The sequence below is a fragment of the Bufo bufo genome, chromosome 7, assembly GCF_905171765.1.
Source record: "Bufo bufo chromosome 7, aBufBuf1.1, whole genome shotgun sequence".
Lineage (NCBI taxonomy): Eukaryota > Metazoa > Chordata > Amphibia > Anura > Bufonidae > Bufo > Bufo bufo.
The window spans coordinates 26,028,444-26,053,355 of NC_053395.1; the positions used below are offsets into that span (position 1 = coordinate 26,028,444).

The window sequence follows — 24,912 nt, forward strand, 5'->3', positions numbered from 1 at the left end:
TTTTATCCTTGAATGCGGCTCTTTCGTGCGGGCTGGCGGGTGGGCGGCCGCGCAGCCATATCGCGCCGCTCAAGCTTGCAAAATGTCCGTCATGCGCCTCCTGCCCCGTCTGTCTGCTCCTTCCACTTTATGAATGAAGCAGGCAGGCGGGGCAGGAGGCGCATGACGGAGGGTGAGATGCAGTGGCGTAGCTACAGGGGTCGCAGCGGTCGCAATTGCGACCGGGCCCCTGAGCCAGGGGGGCCCCCGGCCCCCCCACCGCCTCCTATTCAAAATGTGATCTAACAGTGCCGGGGGCAGTGCGCACGGCGCAGCGCAGTAGGCAGCTCACGTGTGTCAGAGGAGAGTGAGGAGGAGCCGCCCGGAGGCGTGGTTTCCGTGCATCTCCGGATCCCTCCCAGTCAGACACTCAGAAGCAGCAGGCGGCAGTGACTGTGCGGACGTGCGGTGAGTTTTGAATAGCCTCTGGCCGGGCCCTCTACAGTACTTTATAATACAGATGAAGGTCGCAGTCAATGGGGAGGTGTGGAGACTAACGTCGGGGGAAGTTTTAGTAAACAGGGATGAATTGGGATTAATGACTGAACTGTGCTGAGGGAAAATAGCCCTCAAAAATGAACATAGGCTCTGAGGGAAAATGTTCTGTGAGCTGTGGAAAATGTTCTGTGAGCTGTGGAAAATTTTCTTCAAAAATAAAAGTTTAAAAATAATAACCAATGACTATGAGTCTTAAGCAATATGTCCGCCATTACTGCGCGCAAAAAAGTGGTCACCCTCCTTTCCAAGAACACCGAATGGCAAATATCAAATGCCGCTTTCCCGAGTGCCCCCGTGGGCTTCATGTATTTCATGTGCCTCCTCCCTTCCCCCCACTAATACATTACTTTACTTACTGGAGGGCACTTATGGGGGATATCTGTGGAGGGCACTTATGGGGGATATCTGTGGAGGGCACTTATATAGCATCTTATGCTATATATGTGTCATCCACAGATATCCCCCATAGGTGCGTCATCCACAGATATCCCCCATAGGTGCGTCATCCACAGATATCCCCCATAAGTGCGCCCTCCACAGATATCCCCCATAAGTGCGCCCTCCACAGATATCCCCCATAAGTGCGTCATCCACAGATATCCCCCATAAGTGCGTCATCCACAGATATCCCCCATAAGTGCGTCATCCACAGATATCCCCCATATGTGCGTCATCCACAGATATCCCCCATAAGTGTGTCATCCACAGATATCCCCCATAAGTGTGTCATCCACAGATATCCCCCATAAGTGCGTCATCCACAGATATCCCCCATAAGTGCGTCATCCACAGATATCCCCCATAAGTGCGTTTAATAAAAGTAAAAAATTATAAAGATTAAATGAAATAATAATCAAGATCCAAATAAAAGAAAGTACATATAAAAGTATGTAAAAACACACTCTGGGCTCATGCCCACGAATGTAAGGGCGCCGTGCCTGTGCTCTGGACCGCAAATAGCGGTCCGTCCGCAATGCACGGACACAGACCATGGGGCAGCTGCATGAGGATCGCGGACCCATTCACTTGAATGGGGTTCACGATCCGCATCCGACTGCCCGCACCGCAAAAAAGTAGCGCATGCTAAAGTGAATGGGTCCATGATGCCAGTGTACCAGTGAGGACTATTAGGGCTCATGCACACGACCGTGTGCCCGCCGTTGCCATATTGCAGGTCTCATACGGCGGGTCCGCAATACACGGGCACTGGCCGTGTGCAGCCCGCATCATGGACCCATTCACTTCAATGGGTCCAGGATCGGGGATATGAGTGCTACAGTGTGCTTCCGTGGTGCTTCTGGCTGTGCCTCCGCACCGCGAAAAAGTAGTGCATGCGCTACTTTTTTGCGGTGCGGAGGCACAGCCAGAAGCTCCACGGAAGCACTCTGTAGCACTCATATTCCGGATCCTGGACCCATTGAAGTGAATGGGTCCTTGATGCGGGCTGCACACGGCCAGTGCCCGTGTATTGCGGACCCGCCGTATGAGACCTGCAATATGGCAACGGCGGGCACACGGTCGTGTGCATGAGCCCTAATAGTCCTCACTGGTACTGTTGACGCAATATTTTAGGTTTTAAAAATGTGGCTCTCCAAAGAAATTTCAATCGTGGTTTTGGCGATATTTGGCTCAGTTGAAAAAAAAGGTTGCCCACCACTGGCCTAGACAGACCACCAGTAGAGAGGATTGCTGACAAGCACGAGCAGCTCCCATAGTTTTGTTGTCCACCAATTAGACACAGATGGGGCCTTCATTACACACCCCTGTCTCTGCCCGACCATGTCCAGCAACTTATCAGAAGGAACTGCCCCAACTGCTGATGTGATGATCTGGAGAGTTAGCACATACAACACTCGGTCACCCCTAGTAGTGATAGGAGGGACACGAACAGCTCAGCGATATGTGCAGGACGTCCTGCCTCCACATGTGTTCCTCTCATGGCCGGGCTGACAACTGGTATTCTTCAGCAGGATAATGCTCATCCACACACAGCAGGGGTTTCCCAGGAATGTCTCCTCCAGATTACACTTTCTTGGTTGCCCGGTCCCCAGATTTATCACCAATCCAGCATGTATGGGACCAGCTGGGACGCCAGCTTCAGCAACCTACAGGTGCGCAGGATCTACAGGCCCAGCTGTAACATCTGTTGGAAAATGTGTCACAGGAACCTGTATGCCACCATGCCCAGCTTTTACAGGCTGGAGGCCGTATCCCCTCCTGTATCCAGGCTGGAGGCCGTATCCCCTCCTGTATCCAGGCTGGAGGCCGTATCCCCTCCTGTATCCAGGCTGGAGGCCGTATCCCCTCCTGTATCCAGGCTGGAGGCCGTATCCCCTCCTGTATCCAGGCTGGAGGCCGTATCCCCTCCTGTATCCAGGCTGGAGGCCGTATCCCCTCCTGTATCCAGGCTGGAGGCCGTATCCCCTCCTGTATCCAGGCTAGAGACGGCCCAACCGGGTCTTAGAGCCTCCTTTTGAATTGTCCAGTTTCCCCCAGTAAACTTCTCCTTTCGCTCTAATATTGTAATCACTTCCATAACTCCTCATTACATCTACACATAGAAGGTACAACTCCTTCTTGGTGCGGGAATTTTGTCAGTGAGTGTACCTCCCATATAAAGATGTTACATGGAAGGGGGATGTTATTGCAAGTAGGACACTTCCTTACAGACCCTGCAGTCAATGCAGGAGCTGAACTGATGAGAATAAGGGGCACTTCTAAGGGCTCCAGAGATGTACTGTCCAACCCCAACTCGCTCCCTTTAAAACCAGCCGCTGTTAAAATAATAGTACAGCTAAAACATCATCCAGGGGGAGAGGTACACAAATCCGTGGTCCCCAGAGACCCTTAGCTGGGAGACAGAGGTAGACCTGGCAGGGGTGGAAGAAGGAGTTTATTTTTTTTATTTTTTTTTTATAGAGAATATTCCTCCAGTTTCAGGTACTGACGATTTACATGTTGTCAATCTTTCCCATCGCCCTTTTATCTAAATCTGAAATGGAAGTTCTTAAGAAAGGCTTATCCTTTGTCTCCTTACAGAAGTTTGACCTTGTTAATTGGGTCAAAGATCTACACTTATTTGCGCGCAAACTAAAGTGGAGGACATTTTTACCCTTTACTCTGAGGGGGCAAAGAAAGATTGGTGATGGCCCCTTTACTGGGCTTAAGGTACCCTCTAAAAAATATCCCCCACTCAGTGACACCACATCGATTGATATATTTGTCTCAGTGGTTACAGAGGAGTTGCGCAAACTTGATGGGTGACACCTAGGCCCGGACAATATGAGTTGGGATGAAAGGACTGCGTTAAAGCAATTGGAACAAGATACATCTATTGTGATTAAACCCTCTGATAAGGGTGGAAATATTGTTATAATGGATCACAATCAATACCGCGACATGTGTCTGAGGATATTGGATGATAACGCCACATATAGGCGTCTATCCTCAGATCACACCCTTATCTTCAAGAGCCAATTAGCCAAGCTTCTCCAGAAAGCTCTTCAGGACCTTCTTATTAATAAGACCGAATTTGACTTCCAGAATTTCCGGTGGTTGCAACCTTTTAAGTTACATAAAGAGGGCCCACCGATGAAAGGTAGACCAATAGTATCCGGCATAGGTGGCCTCACGGCTAATATCAGCACATACATAGACGTGGTGTTGAGACCTTTTGCGGTAAGCCTGCCATCCTATGCCAGGGATACGATGGACGTCCTGAAAAGACTAGAGGGCATCCAGTGTGATGAATGTACCTGGATAGCTAGCTAGATGTTGAGGCTCTATACAGCTCAATACCTCATCACACTGGGTGCCTAGCCATTAAGGCTTTTCTCAAGCAAAGAGGGGATCATCTTAAAAGACACACACCGCCTTCATGATGGAACTATTGGATTTTGTTTTGACGCACAACCTCTTTCTCTTTGAGCATCAGATTTTCCACCAGCTAAGGGGAGTTGGGATGGGCAGTCCCTGTTCACCAACGTAAGCAAATCTCTACCTGAGCTGGTGGGAAAGAGAAGTCGTTTTTTTAAACTATTTCATGGGGCAGTATACATCACTGATCCCCCATCTGGATCAGTTACATCGATGATGTGTTCTTGCTGTGGAGTGGCACCAAAGATATATGTTTATGCAATTTGTATCCACTCTTAATGACAACCAAATGGGCCTTTTCTTCATATGTGACATTAATGATGGACAGATCACATTCTTGGACCTTTCTATCACTATTGGGAATGAGGGTAAGGTCATCACCAATATATTCAGAAGAAAGACAGCAACTAACAATCTCCTGCGTTTGGCAGAGTGGGCATCTGGTTGCTCTCAAAAGAGGTATCCCCAAAGGGCAGTACCTGAGAGCTCGAAGGAACTGCTCGCGATTTGAGAACACGATTTATCAAACGTGGCTACCCACAGGAGGTAATCAAACAGGCGTATCACCACTCCTTAAGCTCCAACCGTGAACAACTACTATGCCCTAAGGTCCCAAAACAGGAGAGTGGTGTCAGTAGACTCATAGGCACTTTTCATAAGGCCCATAAACAGGTGCGGGAGATCTTGCAGACTCCTTGGCCTATTCTGAAATCTGACTCGGACGTAGGCAGCTTAATACCACAGCGACCGATGGTCACGTATCGTCGCTTGGTTCATAGTCTGTTCCACCGTCCAGAACAAGAAACGTGGCTCAAACACAATCTGACAGACCCTTTCCCATGTGGCTCTTGTATAGCCTTCAATAATGTCACGAAAGGCACGCCATTGCTTAGTTTGGTCACAAATAACAGGTACTTTATCAGATCTTTCATAAACTGTAATCTACCTGCTTACATGCCAGTGTGGTTTGTAAGCGCGAATTTAGAGGAAGAATCGGGGAGCATCTTTCAGATATTAGGAACAAAAAAGATACACCAATTGCGCGCCACATCTTGCGATTATCACGATGGTAACATAGGAATGATTTAAATTCCAAGGCATGGAGAAGGTGAAGAGGCCCATTTGAGTTGGCGACATCAACACAACGCTACTTCGCAAGGAAGCCCATTGGATATTTAAAATGAACACAGTGAGCCCAAATGGACTGAATGAGGCGATCTCATTCACCTGCTTTATCCAGATGGGAAGTTGCCTTGCTTGGTAGCTTGTGTGTTTGTTAGCCCCATAATATGATTATGTGTCTTCTTATTCTGACTGTGAATTGCCTTCTTTTTGTTTATTTAGGTATTGGCCTATTTCTCATTTGCGATCTCTCTTGCCTATGCTACTTGTATTGAAGCTATTTGTGGCCGATGCATAGTAATCCATCTTACTGCGTCGGCCCTGCTATTCCCATTGTGGGTTTGATGAACGGGGGTATCATGTTCCACTGTCATTCTAACTTGACGTCCGTCTAGATTGATAAGTTTAGCCACCGTCGAGTTCTTCCTTTACCTCTCAACGCTGCTGCGTTCTAGGGCTGCAGTGAACGATTATTTTAGTAATTGAGTATTCTATAGATTTTTATTCATTACGATTAATCGGGTAATCTAATAAGAAAAAATGAATTAATAGACTGTTTTCCTTTATAAAAACTCATCAGTCCCCAACACCCTTCGTTCCCCACTGTGCGATCAGCTCCGTTCCCCCCCAGTGCCATTAGCTTTTCCCAGTGCCATCAGCTCTCCCTCCTTGTGCCATAGTCTCTGCTGCCATGCTCCTCCAGACACCCGGATTGCACAACGTCATTGGTTGCTATGACGCTTTGCACTCCAGGCGCCTGGCCTTAGTCGCACCCACACCCCCTCGGTTTCAACATCTTACCTTTCCAGCAGGGGCGCCACCGACACGCCATCGTTCCGCGATGCTCTGCGCCTCACATCACACAGCGCGTCAGGTCACGACATGCGTACGTCAGGAGGTCAGTGCAGCGCGGGACCATGGACGTGCTGTGAAGTGTCCGGAGGCCCCAAGTATTGCAAGCGCAGCGGGAGACCACGGAGCGGGAGTAATAGCAAGCGCTTCACTCCCACTCCGTGGTCACATGACACAAACGAATTTTCGATGCAAAAAATTTGCTGAGGATTTTTTTTGTGTTGAATTACTCGAGTAATCGTTTCAGCCCTACTGCGTTCTTCCCCCGGGCTGTCAATGCATCATCTGTTACTCTGCCGGTGAGGGGGGAGTGTCAGCGTGTGAGCTTGGCGTCTCTTATATAATATTAGCCCCACTCCCCATCATCAGTGGCGGACAGACTCTCTAAGTGTATAGCCACTACTACCATTGTTGCTCCTGATTTGAAATGTGGAAACGCGTTGAGCATAAGTGACTAGAGCTGCTGATTAGCCTAAGCTAAACTGAGCAGGGCTGCTGGCTAGCTTGAGGCAGGGTTCAGTATTGTGGGTGCTTGGGGTCGCTTTTTGCTACGTGCATGCGTGCCTTCTATGGACATTGCCTCTGATGAGCAGGATTGTTGCTGAGCTCCATGAATGCCACAAAATCGTGATCTGGACTGAGCATCTGCAAGGGGTTATATTATATCTGAATAATATCCATCTAGGCATGTGCCATAGTCCTCAGGGGCTGTTTAGACACAGCGAGACTCACTCACTGGCTGCGTCATAGTTAGTCTATCTGATGATAGTATTGCACAGTCTGCCTCCTCTTTTTCAGTGGACGCACCTTTTGTGTAAGGCATAATTTTTGTCCCTCTATACACGTGGTACACCTTATCTGTCTGTTCAGATATATACTAGGGCTGAGTTGCCCCATTTTTATACTACTTTTCTATGTGATAAATCCTTAATTTTTTATTTTAACGTTCTGTCAGGCAGAGATTATACTACTTAATTGAGGACGTATTATTGATGCATCGCTACTTATGTGCTTAGTGAACACCTAAAACAAACAAAGTCCACATTTGATGATCGTTATCACGCGTGTCATAAACACTCAACATGCAATAAACTAAAATAAATGTAATAAAATAAAAGCACAACACCCAATGAAAAGGCTTGAGAAAAGTTAACCCGATCAAGGGAGGAAGGTGCCGCACATGAAACTCCCTGATGTTGGGGATGGCAGGCAATGGAATGGCGATGTCTGTGAGAGTATATAACTGTGTTTCGTTGTCCACAGGATCGAGAAACTGGAATTCTTAGACGAGAAGGAATTATTGGAACAACTTCTCCTCCATTACTGCATCAGCTGGGCCACCAGAGATTCTCTAAACCTAGGTGCGGCCGGCTCCTCGTATCACCATTGTCTCTCTGATTGATTTTCTATATTCTGCATGTGTGCGCCATTCAGCTGATAAGATGTATATTGATTGCATCTGAAGGGTGACAAGATTGTGTAAAAGGTTGGGCTCAAAGGGGTTACCGATCCATGGCTCCCCATGTAGTGTAGGGTAGGAGAGGGCTGGAGCATATAGGGTATATGCCATGGCTGCCAAGTGAATGGGGCTGATCTGCAATACCAAACACGGCCACTACCCAGTGGATGGCGCTGTGCTTGGTAAGCTGCGAAGAGGCCAGGCAATCACTGAAGCGCCATAGCCTCCTCAAGCAGCTGATCGGTGGGGTTGTTGGGAGTTGGAGTCCCAATGGTCACATACTGATGATCTATCCTGCGGGTAGGCCATCAATATCAAAATCTTGGAAAACCCCTTTTAAGACAGGGAGAAGAGGAATGCAACTGCCGTTTTTTTTCTTTCTCTGTTTCTGTGATGCTAGATGCTGTGAGAGGGGAAAGGGAGCTGCAGAAAGTGGGCATTGCACCAGGAAGAGTCTGCCCACTAACATAGAGCAATAGAACGAAAGAGACCTGAAATCTTTACGTTTTACCCATTTCTGGGTGCGGTGTATGTAATGCAGCTGCTGTATTCAGGAATTGCTGCCGGTGCCAGATGATAATTTTCTCCGTCTCCTTCCCAGGTCTTGCAGAAATCACCTTTTGATCACGCACTGAGACACGGATGCTGCTGCTGCTGCGATGGCCCCTGGGTGCTGCGCCTGCACTGAGGAGACCTTCTTGTTTTTTTTTTTTTGTTTTTTTTTAGCAGAGGAGACCCGACCCTCTAATCTGATTTCATCGACTCGACTGAACTGATTGCACTAACGTTTGTGGCGTTTTTAAATAAACGACTGCTCTCTTTGATGATTTGTACATTAAGAGTTAAATTATTGTGCAGCATCCACACACACATTGTCTGCACGGTGCAAACTTCACTCACTGCTTGTTTATGTGTCTTGATGACTTTTTATGATGAGGAAATAATGTTGCATAGTACAAGGTTTGTTATCCTATAATTGCTGAAGTATGATTTTCACACCTATCGGATCCAACATCTAATTAAAAAACACTGTTTCATCTAAGAGGTTGGACGAGTCACAAAAAAAGCTTATTTTTCTCCAGCCCCACTCGTTCATGGCTGGCCACTGGTACTGCAGCTTGGCCACATTCTCTTGAATGTGGCTTTGTTGCAGTACCGTGCACAGCCTATGGACAAGGGTGGTGCTGTTTCTGGAGAGAAAAAAAGTCTCTTTTATTTACCTAACCTCTATTATTCCCCTTCCACCAGTGCTTAATTCACATATGGATAATTGCAGGGTATGTCTGGTGCCTTATCCACTTTAAGCAGGGCCTGTCACTTCTCCTTATATGTCTGATTTAGTAAATAGATGTTTTACTTATGTAATAATATTGCTGGATCATCTTCTCTTCGAGCTCTATGTACTGCCATTCCTCTATTACTCCTCCTAAAAATATATCAATACATTAAAAACTGAATGTGATCAGCGTACAGGTTTGGAGACATAACCCATTGTCAAGGGGAAGGGTAACATGCAGCCTTCTATTAATCCATCCTTTTGCAGGAGGAATAACAGCGGAATGACACCACATATTACTCCAGGAAGGATATTTCATGGGCAAAGCGAGTGTTATCTACAACTGACATCTCAGAAGAGATAGGCCTCATGCACACGTCCGTTGTTCTGGTCCGCATCCAAGCTGCAGTTTTTTTTTTTTCGGCACGGGTGCGGACGCATTCACGTAAATGGGGCCGCAAAAGATGCATCCGTTGCTCCGTTCCGTGGCCCCGCAAAAAAAATATAATATGTCCTATTCTTGTCCATTTTGCGGACAAGAATAGGCATTTCTACAATGAGCCGCCTGTTCCTTTCTGCAAATTGCGGAAGGCACATGGGCGGCTTCCGTGTTTTGCGGACCGCAAAAAACGGAACAGTCGTCTGCATGAGGCCATAAACGGTTATCTTTAGGATGCCTTTTGTCAGTAGTGGGATAGATGGTAGTCTGCCTTATCCAGCATTGATCTTAAGTAACAAATGTTTTTACTCCAAAGCTGTGACCCCCCCCCCCCCCCCCGAGATGCACACCTTAAATATCTATCCCAAAATGGCTTTCTATAGACAATTAACACACCTTAATTTATGCAATCGGATTCAACACAACTTATGAGAATTAACTATGTATATACACACACGTGATCATGTGATGTCCGTAGTTAAGCCAGGCAAAGCTTTCTAGGAACTACAGTCCTCATTAGCCAGGGGAGTATACACAGGTTTTATAGATGGTCTCTCGCTGTCCTGTTCTGCAGCAATCACATGCAGGTTTTCTATAAATGCATTTCATACAACAGTGCTCTCTATGAGATGTTCATATAGAAGTCGAAAACAAAAGTTCTGTTTAATAACCATTTAATGTTTTAAGACTCCCCCTATGTACAAGAATAGAATAACTATAATACTGCCCCTATGTACAAGAATAGAATAACTATAATACTGCCCCTATGTACAAGAATATAACTACTATAATACTGCTCCTATGTACAAGTATATAACTACTATAATACTGCCTCCTATGTACAAGAATATAACTACTATAATACTGCTCCTATGTACAAGAATATAACTACTATAATACTGCTCCTATATACAAGAATATAACTACTATAATACTGCTCCTATGTACAAGAATATAACTACTATAATACTGCTCCTATGTACAAGAATATAACTACTATAATACTGCCTCCTATGTACAAGAATATAACTACTATAATACTGCCTCCTATGTACAAGTATATAACTACTATAATACTGCTCCTATGTACAAGAATATAACTACTATAATACTGCTCCTATGTACAAGTATATAACTACGATAATACTGCCTCCTATGTACAAGAATATAACTACTATAATACTGCTCCTATGTACAAGAATATAACTACTATAATACTGCCTCCTATGTACAAGAATATCACTACTATAATACTGCCTCCTATGTACAAGAATATAACTACTATAATACTGCTCCTATGTACAAGAATATAACTACTATAATACTGCTCCTATGTACAAGAATATAACTACTATAATACTGCCCCCCTATGTACAAGAATATAACTACTATAATACTGCTCCTATGTGCAAGAATATAACTACTGTAATACTGCTCCTATGTACAAGAATATAACTACTATAATACTGCTCCTATGTACAAGAACATAACTACTATAATACTGCCCCCCTATGTACAAGAATATAACTACTATAATATTGCCCCCTATGTACAAGACTATAACTACTATAATACTGCCCCTATGCACAAGAATATAACTACTATAATACTGCTCCTATGTACAAGAATATAACTACTATAATACTGATCCCATGTGCAAGAATATAACTACTATAATACTGCCTCCTATGTACAAGAATATAACTACTATAATACTGCTCCTATGTACAAGAATATAACTACTATAATACTGCTCCTATGTACAAGAATATAACTACTATAATACCGCCTCCTATGTACAAGTATATAACTACTATAATACCGCCTCCTATGTACAAGTATATAACTACTATAATACCGCCTCCTATGTACAAGTATATAACTACTATAATACTGCTCCTATGTACAAGAATATAACTACTATAATACTGCTCCTATGTATAAGAATATAACTACTATAATACTGCTCCTATGTACAAGAATATAACTACTATAATACTGCTCCTATGTACAAGAATATAACTACTATAATACTGCTCCTATGTATAAGAATATAACTACTATAATACCGCCTCCTATGTACAAGAATATAACTACTATAATACCGCCTCCTATGTACAAGAATATAACTACTATAATACTGCTCCTATGTATAAGAATATAACTACTATAATACTGCTCCTATGTATAAGAATATAACTACTATAATACTGCTCCTATGTACAAGAATATAACTACTATAATACTGCTCCTATGTATAAGAATATAACTACTATAATACTGCTCCTATGTATAAGAATATAACTACTATAATACTGCTCCTATGTACAAGAATATAACTACTATAATACTGCTCCTATGTATAAGAATATAACTACTATAATACTGCTCCTATGTATAAGAATATAACTACTATAATACTGCTCCTATGTACAAGAATATAACTACTATAATACTGCTCCTATGTACAAGAATATAACTACTATAATACTGCCTCCTATGTACAAGAATATAACTACTATAATACCGCCTCCTATGTACAAGTATATAACTACTATAATACCGCCTCCTATGTACAAGTATATAACTACTATAATACCGCCTCCTATGTACAAGTATATAACTACTATAATACCGGCTCCTATGTACAAGAATATAACTACTATAATACTGCTCCTATGTATAAGAATATAACTACTATAATACTGCTCCTATGTACAAGAATATAACTACTATAATACTGCTCCTATGTACAAGAATATAACTACTATAATACTGCTCCTATGTATAAGAATATAACTACTATAATACCGCCTCCTATGTACAAGAATATAACTACTATAATACTGCTCCTATGTACAAGAATATAACTACTATAATACTGCTCCTATGTATAAGAATATAACTACTATAATACCGCCTCCTATGTACAAGAATATAACTACTATAATACCGCCTCCTATGTACAAGAATATAACTACTATAATACTGCTCCTATGTATAAGAATATAACTACTATAATACTGCTCCTATGTATAAGAATATAACTACTATAATACTGCTCCTATGTACAAGAATATAACTACTATAATACTGCTCCTATGTATAAGAATATAACTACTATAATACCGCCTCCTATGTACAAGAATATAACTACTATAATACTGCTCCTATGTACAAGAATATAACTACTATAATACTGCTCCTATGTATAAGAATATAACTACTATAATACCGCCTCCTATGTACAAGAATATAACTACTATAATACTGCTCCTATGTATAAGAATATAACTACTATAATACTGCTCCTATGTATAAGAATATAACTACTATAATACTGCTCCTATGTACAAGAATATAACTACTATAATACCGCCTCCTATGTACAAGAATATAACTACTATAATACTGCCTCCTATGTACAAGAATATAACTACTATAATACTGCTCCTATGTATAAGAATATAACTACTATAATACTGCTCCTATGTATAAGAATATAACTACTATAATACTGCTCCTATGTACAAGAATATAACTACTATAATACTGCTCCTATGTATAAGAATATAACTACTATAATACTGCTCCTATGTACAAGAATATAACTACTATAATACTGCTCCTATGTATAAGAATATAACTACTATAATACTGCCTCCTGTGTACAAGAATATAACTACTATAATACTGCTCCTATGTACAAGAATATAACTACTATAATACTGCTCCTATGTACAAGAATATTACTACTATAATACTGCTCCTATGTATAAGAATATAACTACTATAATACTGCTCCTATGTATAAGAATATAACTACTATAATACTGCTCCTATGTACAAGAATATAACTACTATAATACTGCTCCTATGTACAAGAATATAACTACTATAATACTGCCTCCTATGTACAAGAATATAACTACTATAATACTGCCTCCTATGTACAAGTATATAACTACTATAATACCACCCTCTATGTCCACTGTGCACAGCTTGATCTCTTTTTAAACCACATACACATCGCTGCCTGTCCCCTGATTGGTTTGTCTGTCAGTATCCCTGGGGGAAGACATTTTACCATCTATACCTTGAATGAATTCCACATTGGGGTTTATAATGCGGCTGCACCTTTTACTCGAGCTGAAAATCACCTTATGTCAACACAGTAACATTCATGTTTTTTTTCCACTTGAAATCTGGTGACACTTGTGTTTGCTGTTGACCTCACAGTGGGACTTCTCCATTTTATCAGTGACCTTGGGTGGAAGGAGCTGACACCATACTGACTGAAAACATCCTAAGTGCCCCTTTCTTAAAAGTACAGCACAGTAATGACATAGAGAAACTGGTAGCGGGTAAATGCTGAGCTTAATTTTGGCAGCACTTATCAAGACTGAACCATTTGAATGACTTGTTTCGTAAATTGGCACCTTTCATTTCTCCTGTGGTTTGTTAATGTAATGAGAATGGGCGACCTGGTGGCCCAGTGTGGGTCAGTGGCATGTGCATGACATACTGTACCTGGACAGAAGTATGCAGACAGCCGGACACTGCAGCCACATGTACTTGCTTAATTCACTAATGTGAAGGCTACATTTCGGAACGTGGATGTTATTATTGGCGCCCACTGAGCCTTGAGAGCCCAGGTGGCATTGGGGATGGGTAAAAAGGCCCTGCTAGTAGTTGGTGCTCCAGTTCATCAGATGGTTGTTCAGTGTTGTTAAAGAGGTTCTCCGGGAATGACTTAAAATCGCCACAAGCAACCTGTCCTAGAACGTGAGCAGGACTGGTTGCCACCACTTGCAGAGCTGCCTGGGGAAGTGAAGGGCCAGGGACTCACTACACCAAGGATGCCCAACTTTCGGCCCTCCAGCTGTTGCAAAACTACAACTCCCAGCATCTCTGGACAGCCTACAGCTATTAGGGTATGCTGGGAGTTGTAGTTTTGCAACAGCTGGAGGGCCGCAGGTTGAGCATCCCTGCACTACACAATATGCTCTAGCATGTGCATATACAGTGCCTTGCAAAAGTATTAACCCCCCTTCCTCCTTGACTTTTTCGTGTTTTGGTGCCTGACAACCTGGAATACACATGGATTGTTAGGGGATTTGCATCATTTCATTTACAGAACATGCCCACAACTTTGAAGATGTTTGTTGTGTTTTTTTATTGTGAAGCAAACAACAAAAAGGACAAAATAACAGAAAAAGTCAATGTGCAGAACTATTCACCCCCCTAAAGTTAATACTTTGTAGAGCCACCTTTTGCGGCAATCACAGCTCCAAGTCGCTTTGGATAAGTCTCTATGACCTTGCCACATCTTACCACTGGGATTTTTGCCCATTCCTCCTTGCAAAACTGCTCCAGCTCCTTCAACTTGTACTTCTCAACAACATTGTCCCTTACTTGTTTGGAGAGTTCCTTGGTCTTCATGGCAGTGTTTGGTTAGTGATGCCTCTTGCTTAGGTGTTGCAGCCTCTGGGGCCTTTCAAAAAAGGTGTGTATATGTAATGACAGATCATGTGACACTTAGATTGCACACAGGTGACATCATGTCACTAATTATGTGACTTCTGAAGGTAATTGGTTGCACCAAAGCTGTTTATGGGCTTCCTAACAAAGGGGGTGAATACATACACACATGCCAATTTTCTGTTTTCTATTTCTAAACAATAGTTTTATTTATATTTTTCTCATTTCACTTCCCTTGCAGACGAGCGTTCCTCCCGCAGCGAGTCCGCATCGCAGCACCTGGCCTGACCTCCCAGCACTGATGGAATTCACATAGCATTATATTGATTTATGATGCTATGTAACCCTTACAGTTCTGGAATGACCCCCAGCAGTGCTGGGAGGTCAGGCCGGGAGCTGCTTTGCAGATTCGTTGCGGGAGGAACGCTCGTCTGCAAGGGGCCTTAGACTATTGTGTTCTGATCCATCACATAAAATTCAGATTAACAAAACATTGAACTTAAGGCTGTAATGTAACAAAATACACAAAAAGTCAAGGGGGTGAATACTTTAGCAAGGCACTGTACTACACATTGGACAATGTTCCTGTCAGGCTGCTCAGCCATGATAGCATATTGTAGGCATGATCGCATTATTACCATCTATTGTATAGCAGCGTAGTGAGGCCCCGTCCCCTCACCCACCTAGGCAGCTCGGCAATTGTTGGCATCCAGTCCTACTATCATTCTAGGACAGGTTGCTGTCAGTCCTTTTAATTAATTTCCGGAGAACCTCTTTAAGGTTTCTGTGCACCAATCTGTAAAACCACCTTTTTATGGACCTCTCTGGCACATCTTAGATCTTGGAGCATGGCTGGAGGGTTTTTCAGGCCCGTGGACCAAGGATAGGCACTGATAATTTTTATGAGGGTTAGTTCTAGCTCATAGTTTGCATTATAGTTAAAAAAGTGTTTGGTGTACTTCTACACCACCTCTCATATGGACCTCATCAGATTGTGGAGCATGGCTGGACAGATTGAGATTGTTGGGGCTCAGCTGATCTACAAGTTCATCAGAAAAGTGTTTTTAGTGGTGGAATTCTACATCAGACTAAGAATAACAAATTTTATGTACCTCACTTGTGTATACATCCATCTTTGAAGGCTTTCTACTAGATTTTGGAACCTAGTTGGTGGATCTGGAGCATCAATGGGGTCAGAAGGTAAGATTTTGGTGATTTAGGTTTGTCTCACATTCAGTCCAAGTCATCCATAAGATTTGATGAGTTTGAGATCATGGCTCTGTGAGGAGCAGCCATGTCCTTCTACGCTAATACATCACTTCTTTTCCAACCATATGGGTAGGTTGTATCCACCGATACAAAAGATACCCTTTGGTAGTGACTACTCACTGGCTACTAGAAGGGGGGGGGGGGTTCCAACTGGAGACCTCCATCTATAATGTCTATGTGTGCTAATACAGTATAATGACAAGTATTTCGTTGATACTGTCTACAACAAGCTGGGTGACAACTTTTAGCTATGCAAGAAACATTTTTGAAACCTTTTTCTCAATGCACCAAGATTGTTTGATGTACAGTACAGACCAAAAGTTTGGACACACCTTCTCATTCAAGTTTTGTTTTCTTTATTTTCATGACTATGAAAATTGTAGATTCACACTGAAGTCAGAAGTCAGGTGGATACACAGCTGATAGTCCTACTGAATAGACTGTTAGCTGCTTTTTTCTTGCCATAATACAAATTCTAACAGTCTATTCAGTAGGACTATCAGCTGTGTATCCACCTGACTTCTCCTCAACGCAACTGATGGTCCCAACCCCATTTATAAGGCAAGACATCCCACTTATTAAACCTGACAGGGCACACCTGTGAAGTGAAAACCATTTCAGGGGACTACCTCTTGAAGCTCATCAAGAGAATGCCAAGAGTGTGCAAAGCAGTAATCAAAGCAAAAGGCAGCTACTTTGAAGAACCTAGAATATGACATATTTTCAGTTGTTTCACACTTGTTTGTTATGTATATAATTCCACATGTGTTAATTCATAGTTTTGATGCCTTCATAGTCCTGAAAATAAAGAAAACTCTTTGAATGAGAAGGTGTGTCCAAACTTTTGGTCTGTACTGTACGTGTTAGTTTTTTTTTACGTAGGTGCCGTCTGTCACTGTGACCTGTGTGTCTCAGGTGACACCGAGATGGTTAAGTTAGGTACGTGGGCTTATCTGTAATGAGCTTGTCCTGTCACCTCACTCATCCCGTCCCTGATACAAACAGGCATAAGATCTGCTGAGGAAGCGGGACCCAGGATTCATGATGTCCTACCATCAGTGATTATCCAAGATTGGTTCTCATCAAGAAATGGAAACAGGTAGGGCGATGTAGCCATTTTACCTTGTATGCCTTGTGACTTTCATAGCTAGGCTCTTATTAATTCAGGCCAAAAATTCTGTTTGCTTCCATAGTCCTGTATGCGTGTTGGTGGTCCACGCCTTGTTACTAGGAGGACCAAGGGCACCTGCCTTGTAAACCACCCCAGGTGCGCTACGGCTAAGGAAGATGCATTGAATGCAATATAGTTGTATTGCATTATCAGTAATTGCCTATTATTATAGAAATTGCTCCACTCACAGAATACAGGCTACCAAAAATGGTATATTGCTGTATTGTGCCGACAGTGCTTGCAGAGTGTGATTAACCTGCAGCAAGAAAAACACAGGGTATATCATAAGAGTTCTCCGAGTGTGTGGGATGGAGGCTGCTTCATCTGTGGATTCCTCAGATATGAATTTCAGAAGTTGGAATCCGTAATGAATCCAAAATTTTGCAGCAGGTCCTTAATTGACCAAATTATCGTCCAAAAATCCTGATAATCTAGCACTTGACAAAAATGGCCAAATTAGTGGCAATTTACGGGACTTGCATTTGGCACATTTTTGGCAGCTCTGGGGCATAACTTGAAGCTCCTGGGGCCCAAAGCAAATTCTGTGGGTTGCCCCACCTAAGCCCCTGGGCGAATTTGGTGATCATGAAGTCCTCAATGTAAGCATGTGTTCTGACAGCACAGTGCTAAAGTGGTTGTCCCGCCTGGAGAAACCGATTCTCCAACTGAGGACCTGTGTCCATCAGCAGAACCCCGACAATAACCTCTTTGAGTAGTAACTGGAAGACCAAGGTCACATTGGATCCTCCAGAGAGGGAACCACTATTTGCACTAACTTCCTAATAGATAAGGTGCTGAGCTGGGTGTATGACATCTCTAACAGGGCATACGGACAGGTATTATCCTAATACGACCACTCCTTCAAAGAGCACCGTTGGCAGGATCAACCCTATTAAACTGTGCCTACTGCCTGGTAGGGATGATCCTACTGATTCAAATGAAACCGGTCTTGTCAAAATTTGTTGCAGAGTTGCTGATAAAAAAAATACTTTTGTACTTCATGCAATCAGGGCTTCAGTGCACCGGTGGGCATGGCCTGCACTGGAAAGATGAGGTACACTGAGCAGCTAGGTGCCCTCACTTGCATAAGGGATAAAAGTCTTTTTTTGGAGGGGGGGGAAACCACAACCGATTTTCACAAGACGGGTATCATTTTGATCGGAGGAATAAACTCTTCTTGGTAGTATGCCTGGTTTAAGAGGGTTGATCCTGCTGACAGTTGTCCTTTTAGGGAGCTGTGTATAGACATTTGATGGAATATCTGATAATTCGGGAACAGTGAGCTCTGTTAGACCTCTACACAACCAGTCTTCCTTCTTGTCCATGATGCAGTAGGCAGATAAGCTCCAATATGGAGCTTTGCTGGGCCTCGAAAATTTGATGGCACATCTGGAGAATGTAAGTTGGACCTTAATCAATAAAAATGCAGCAGAAAGAGACCACTGTGGGCAAACCCTTCCGCCATGACGTCTCTGGAAACTTGGCACCAGAATATCATGAAGATAATCAGCTTCCTTCCCCCACAGCCCGGGCGCTCCCGTGTGCTGTGTTTACCAGTCCCTCTTGGCACGATGTCTCCACTCGGGGTTGTCTTTCAAGGTTATCTCCCAAACACAGTTTATCGACCCAGTCCTGGCCAGAATGGGTCACTTCCCATAGTCAGTGCGCCAACTGCGAGAACCTTCCAGTTACAATGGGCTCCATTCAGACAAATGTCACGATGTGCCAACAAGGACCTGGGTGTGAGACAAATGACTTTGACGTCATATTAGCACCTTTGCCTCAGATTTGATAAGTGGCCTCTGTTAGCTCTTACTCACTTGGTCATCTAATGTTCATTCATCCAATTAATCGTCCTATCTAATCTCTCGGTTGACCAGTCAGTTTTTACAACTGGCACCGGCGTCATAAACAGCGCTGGAACCATCTGGATTGAGACTTGGTACATTACGTAAGCTTCAGATTTCTGATGAAGTCGCTGTGGGTCCCGTTTCTCTGACCCCTGATAACCCCACCAGGCTGACAGTGTGATGGATGGGCTGGTACTGTCAGAGCGGTTCTCGGTTCCTAGTGTTGTCCTTATGCCAGAGACAAGACAACCCCTTTAAGTTTCCTTTCTGTGGCTCCTAATAAAATAGAGTGAGATGGGGAATGGCATGAATAAACTTCTGCAAAGCTGCTTGTAGTCTTCTAGCCTAAAGCTGAAGAGTTGATTCATGCCTGATAGATGGTTGTTAGGCCTCATGCACACGACCGTTGTGTGCATCCGTGGCCGTTGTGCCGATTTCCGTTTTTTTTCGCGGACCCATTGACTTTCAATGGGTCCGTGGAATAATCGGAAAATGCACCGTTTTGCAGCCGAGACCGTGATCCGTGTATCCTGTCCGTCAAAAAAATATGACCTGTCCTATTTTTTTGACGGACAACGGTTCACGGACCCATTCAAGTCAATGGGTCCGTGAAAGAACACGGATGCACACAAGATTGGCATCAGTGTCCGTGATCCGTGGCCGTAGGCTACTTTCACACAGATGGATCGCAGATCCGTCTGCATAAAAGCTTTTTTAGATCTAAGTTTTCACTTCGTGAAAACTCAGATCCGACAGTATATTCTAACACAGAAGCGTTCTCATGGTGATGGGGACGCTTCTAGTTAGAATACACTACAAACTGTGTACAAGACTGCCCCCTGCTGCCTGGCAGCACCCGATCTCTTACAGGGGGCCGTGATCAGCACAATTAACCCCTTCAGGTGCGGCACCTGAAGGGGTTAATTGTACTATCATATCCCCCTGTAAGAGATCAGGGCTGCCAGGCAGCAGGGGGCAGACCCTCCCCCCCTCCCCAGTTTGAATATCATTGGTGGCCAGTGCGGCCCCCCCCCCTCTATTGTAATAATAGGTTGGTGGCCAGTGCGGCCCCCCCCCCCTCCCTCTATTGTAATAATTTGTTGGTGGCACAGTGTGCGCCCCCCCTCCCTCCCTCTATTGTAATAATTCGTTGGTGGCACAGTGTGCGCCCCCCATCGGCCCCCCCTCCCTCTATAGCATTAACAACATTGGTGGCCAGTGTGCGGCCTCCCATCTCCCCCCCCCCCCCCCCCCATCATTGGTGGCAGCGGAGTTCCGATCGGAGTCCCAGTTTAATCGCTGGGGCTCCGATCGGTAACCATGGCAACCAGGGCGCTACTACAGTCCTGGTTGCCATGGTTACTTAGCAATAGTACAATAGTAGAAGATTCATACTTACCTGCTCCTGGCTGCTGCGATGTTCGTGTCCGGCCGGGAGCTCCACCTACTGGTAAGTGACAGGTCTGTGCGGCGCATTGCTAAATGAACTGTCACTTACCAGTAGGAGGAGCTCCCGGCCGGACACAGACATCGCAGCTCCCAGGTAAGTATGAATCTTTTACTATTGTACTATTGCTAGTAACCCGCTGCCACCAATGATCGGGGGGGGGGGGGGGGAGAGATGGGAGGCCGCACACTGGCCACCAATGTTGTTAATGCTATAGAGGGAGGGGGGGGCCGATGGGGGGCGCACACTGTGCCACCAACAATTTATTACAATAGAGGGAGGAAGGGGGGGGGGGGCGCACACTGTGCCACCAACGATTTATTACAATAGAGGGAGGAAGGGGGGGGCCGCACTGGCCACCAATGATATTCAAACTGGGGAGGGGGGGGTCTGCCCCCTGCTGCCTGGCAGCCCTGATCTCTTACAGGGGGATATGATAGTACAATTAACCCCTTCAGGTGCGGCACCTGAGGGGTTAATTGTGCTGATCACGGCCCCCTGTAAGAGATCGGATGCTGCTAGGCAGCAGGGGGCAGTCATGTACACAGTTTGTAGTATATTCTAACTAGAAGCGTCCCCATCACCATGGGAACGCCTCTGTGTTAGAATATACTGTCGGAAATGAGGTTTCACGATCTAACTCATATCCGACAGTATATTCTAACATAGAGGCGTTCCCATGGTGATGGGGACGCTTCAAGTTAAAATATACCATCGGATTGGAGAAAACTCCGATCCGATGGTATAAAAGGGACTCCAGACTTTACATTGAAAGTCAATGGGGACGGATCCGTTTGAAATGGCACCATATTGTGTCAACGTCAAACGGATCCGTCCCCATTGACTTGCATTGTAATTCAGGACGGATCCGTTTGGCTCCGCACGGCCAGGCGGACACCAAAACGACTTTTTTTTTTCATGTCCGTGGATCCTCCAAAAATCAAGGAAGACCCACGGACGAAAAAACGGTCACGGATCACGGACCTACGGACCCCGTTTTTGCGGACCGTGAAAAAAAAACGTCCGTGTGCATGAGGCCTTAGGGACACACATGTACAGCGCAAGTCGGGTCTTTAAAGATGTTGCCTGCTCGGCTTTGGAGCGAGCGCTATAGCTGCTGGGTTTTTGCTGTTTCACACAGCAGGCATCCAGGGGTTTATGTCTGCGATCGGCAATAACGCCAAACGCAGACATTTAACACATCAGATGCCGTGGTCAATTGTGACCTAGCATCTGAGGTGGCTATCCTGAATTGTTTCCACATGCTGAGATCAGGGAAGCCGTTCATTGCTTGTAATCGGCTAACAGGCGTATATTACAATGTAAGCCAGCACTGCATTGGAATATAATAAATTACACATATACTACCGTATTAATTAACAGTTGTGTATTATGAGAAGCAAATATTGATTGCACATTCATATCCGCTTAAAAAAAAAAGTGTAAAAATATAAATAAAATCTATAAAAATTCAAATAACCCCCTTTTACCCATAATAAAAAATACCAAAACAATAAAATAAAGATCATAGGCATTGCTGTGTCCCAAAATACCAGAACTATTAAAATACACTGCTCAAAAAAATAAAGGGAACACAAAAATAACACATCCTAGATCTGAGTTAATTAAATATTCTTCAGAAATACTTTGTTCTTTACATAGTTGAATGTGCTGACAACAAAATCACACAAAAATAAAAAAATGGAAATAAAATTTTTAACCCATGGAGGTCTGGATTTGGAGTCACACTCAAAATTAAAGTGGAAAAACACACTACAGGCTGATCCAACTTTGATGTAATGTCCCTAAAACAAGTCAAAATGAGGCTCAGTAGTGTGTGTGGCCTCGACGTGCCTGTATGACCTCCCTACAACGCCTGTGCATGCTCCTGATGAGGTGGCGGACGGTCTCCTGAGGGATCTCCTCCCAGACCTGGACTAAAGCATCTGCCAACTCCTGGACAGTCTGTGGTGCAACGTGACGTTGGTGGATAGAGCGAGACATGATGTCCCAGATGTGCTCAATTGGATTCAGGTCTGGGGAATGGGCGGGCCAGTCAACAGCATAAATGCCTTCGTCTTGCAGGAACTGCTGACACACTCCAGCCACATGAGGTCTAGCATTGTCTTGCATTAGGAGGAACCCAGGGCCAACCGCACCAGCATATGGTCTCACAAGGGGTCTGAGGATCTCATCTCGGTACCTAATGGCAGTCAGGCTACCTCTGGCGAGCACATGGAGGGCTGTGCGGCCCTCCAAAGAAATGCCACCCCACACCATTACTGACCCAATGCCAAAGCGGTCATGCTGGAGGATGTTGCAGGCAGCAGAACGTTCTCCACGGCGTCTCAAGACTCTGTCACGTCTGTCACATGTGCTCAGTGTGAACCTGCTTTCATCTGTGAAGAGCACAGGGCGCCAGTGGCGAATTTGCCAATCTTGGTGTTCTCTGGCAAATGCCAAACGTCCTGCACGGTGTTGGGCTGTAAGCACAACCCCCACCTGTGGACGTCGGGCCCTCATATCACCCTCATGGAGTCTGTTTCTGACCGTTTGGGCAGACACATGCACATTTGTGGCCTGCTGGAGGTCATTTTGCAGGGCTCTGGCAGTGCTCCTCCTGTTCCCCCTTGCACAAAGGCGGAGGTAGCGGTCCTGCTGCTGGGTTGTTGCCCTCCTACGGCCTCCTCCACATCTCCTGATGTACTGGCCTGTCTCCTGGTAGCGCCTCTATGCTCTGGACACTACGCTGACAGACACAGCAAACCTTCTTGCCACAGCTCGCATTGATGTGCCATCCTGGATAAGCTGCACTACCTGAGCCACTTGTGTGGGTTGTAGACTCCGTCTCATGCTACCACTAGAGTAAAAGCACCGCCAGCATTCAAAAGTGACCAAAACATCAGTCAGGAAGCATAGGAACTGAGAAGTGGTCTGTGGTCACCACCTGCAGAACCACTCCTTTATTGGGGGTGTCTTGCTAATTGCCTATAATTTCCACCTGTTGTCTATCCCATTTGCACAACAGCATGTGAAATTGATTGTCACTCAGTGTTGCTTCCTAAGTGGACAGTTTGATTTCACAGAAGTGTGATTGACTTGGAGTTACATTGTGTTGTTTAAGTGTTCCCTTTATTTTTTTGAGCAGTGTATAAACTAACTTATTCCTTAAGTTAAACGCCATAGTAGAAAAAAACAATTAAATGGCCGATTTGCAGATTTTTGACACTTCACCTCCCCCAAAAAATTATGCATACTCCAAAATAGTATCAATAAAAACTACAGATTGCCCTGCAAATAAATGCACGCATGCATACACAACTCCATAGATGTAAATATAAAAAAAGTTATGGGTGTCAGAATATGGAGATGCATAGAAAATATATTTTTCCAAAGTTTAAATTTTTTCCCAGTATTGAAACACGAGAAAAACCAAATAAATCAGGTATCGCTCTAATCGTACTGACCCGGAGACGGAAGGGAACAGTTCGGTTTTACCACATAGGAAACGTCGTAAAAAATAAAAAAAACAGTAATCTGTGGAGCAATTATTTTTATTTTTTTACAATTCCACCCTATTTTTTTTAAGCTTCTCATTACATCATATGCAATAGTAAACGGTGCCGTTAGAAAATGCAAGGTCTCATACAGCTACGTGAATGAAAAATGTTTAAAAAATTATGGCTCCGGGAAGGCAGGGAGTACTAAATGATAACACAAAAATTGAAAATCGCTATATCAGGAAAGGGTTAACTTTACTAAAGACACTGAGAATTCTAGTGACGTCAGGTCCTCTTCACCCAGTATTATGATCTAGAAAGCCGAGATATGAGGAGCCATTTGCAAGGTCCTCAAGTTGTAGAGCTGCAGCTGTCCATGTGTCTCATTCTGGTCAATGAGGATTTTGTGCCTACTTTCATCAGAGGCTGCCGTTTCCCTCCCTTGTGCTTTATACTCCAGCTCTTCTTGCTTACATCAGCCGAAATATTTTTTATTTTATTGTTTATTGGGAGAAAATCTTCTGCTCTGGAAGGCTAATTATTTTGTCATGCTTGACTTGGCTGCAGCCAGCAAGACTAAAATGGTATATAGGAGAATAAACTTTGCCGCCAGGTAGGTGACACTCGTTTCCA

The 24,912-nt window shown here is 44.1% G+C and overlaps 1 protein-coding gene across 1 annotated transcript in view; it reads left to right on the plus strand.

The window, feature by feature from the left end:
• LCMT1 (leucine carboxyl methyltransferase 1) overlaps positions 1-8,670 on the plus strand; it is a 51,722-nt gene extending 43,052 nt beyond the window's left edge. Inside the window, exons 10-11 of the mRNA XM_040440108.1 lie at positions 7,651-7,748; positions 8,448-8,670. Of these exons, the coding sequence (XP_040296042.1) occupies positions 7,651-7,748; positions 8,448-8,470 (121 nt within the window). The 3' untranslated portion in view covers positions 8,471-8,670. The remainder of the gene's footprint in view (positions 1-7,650; positions 7,749-8,447) is intronic.
• The last annotated feature ends 16,242 nt before the right edge of the window (positions 8,671-24,912 follow it).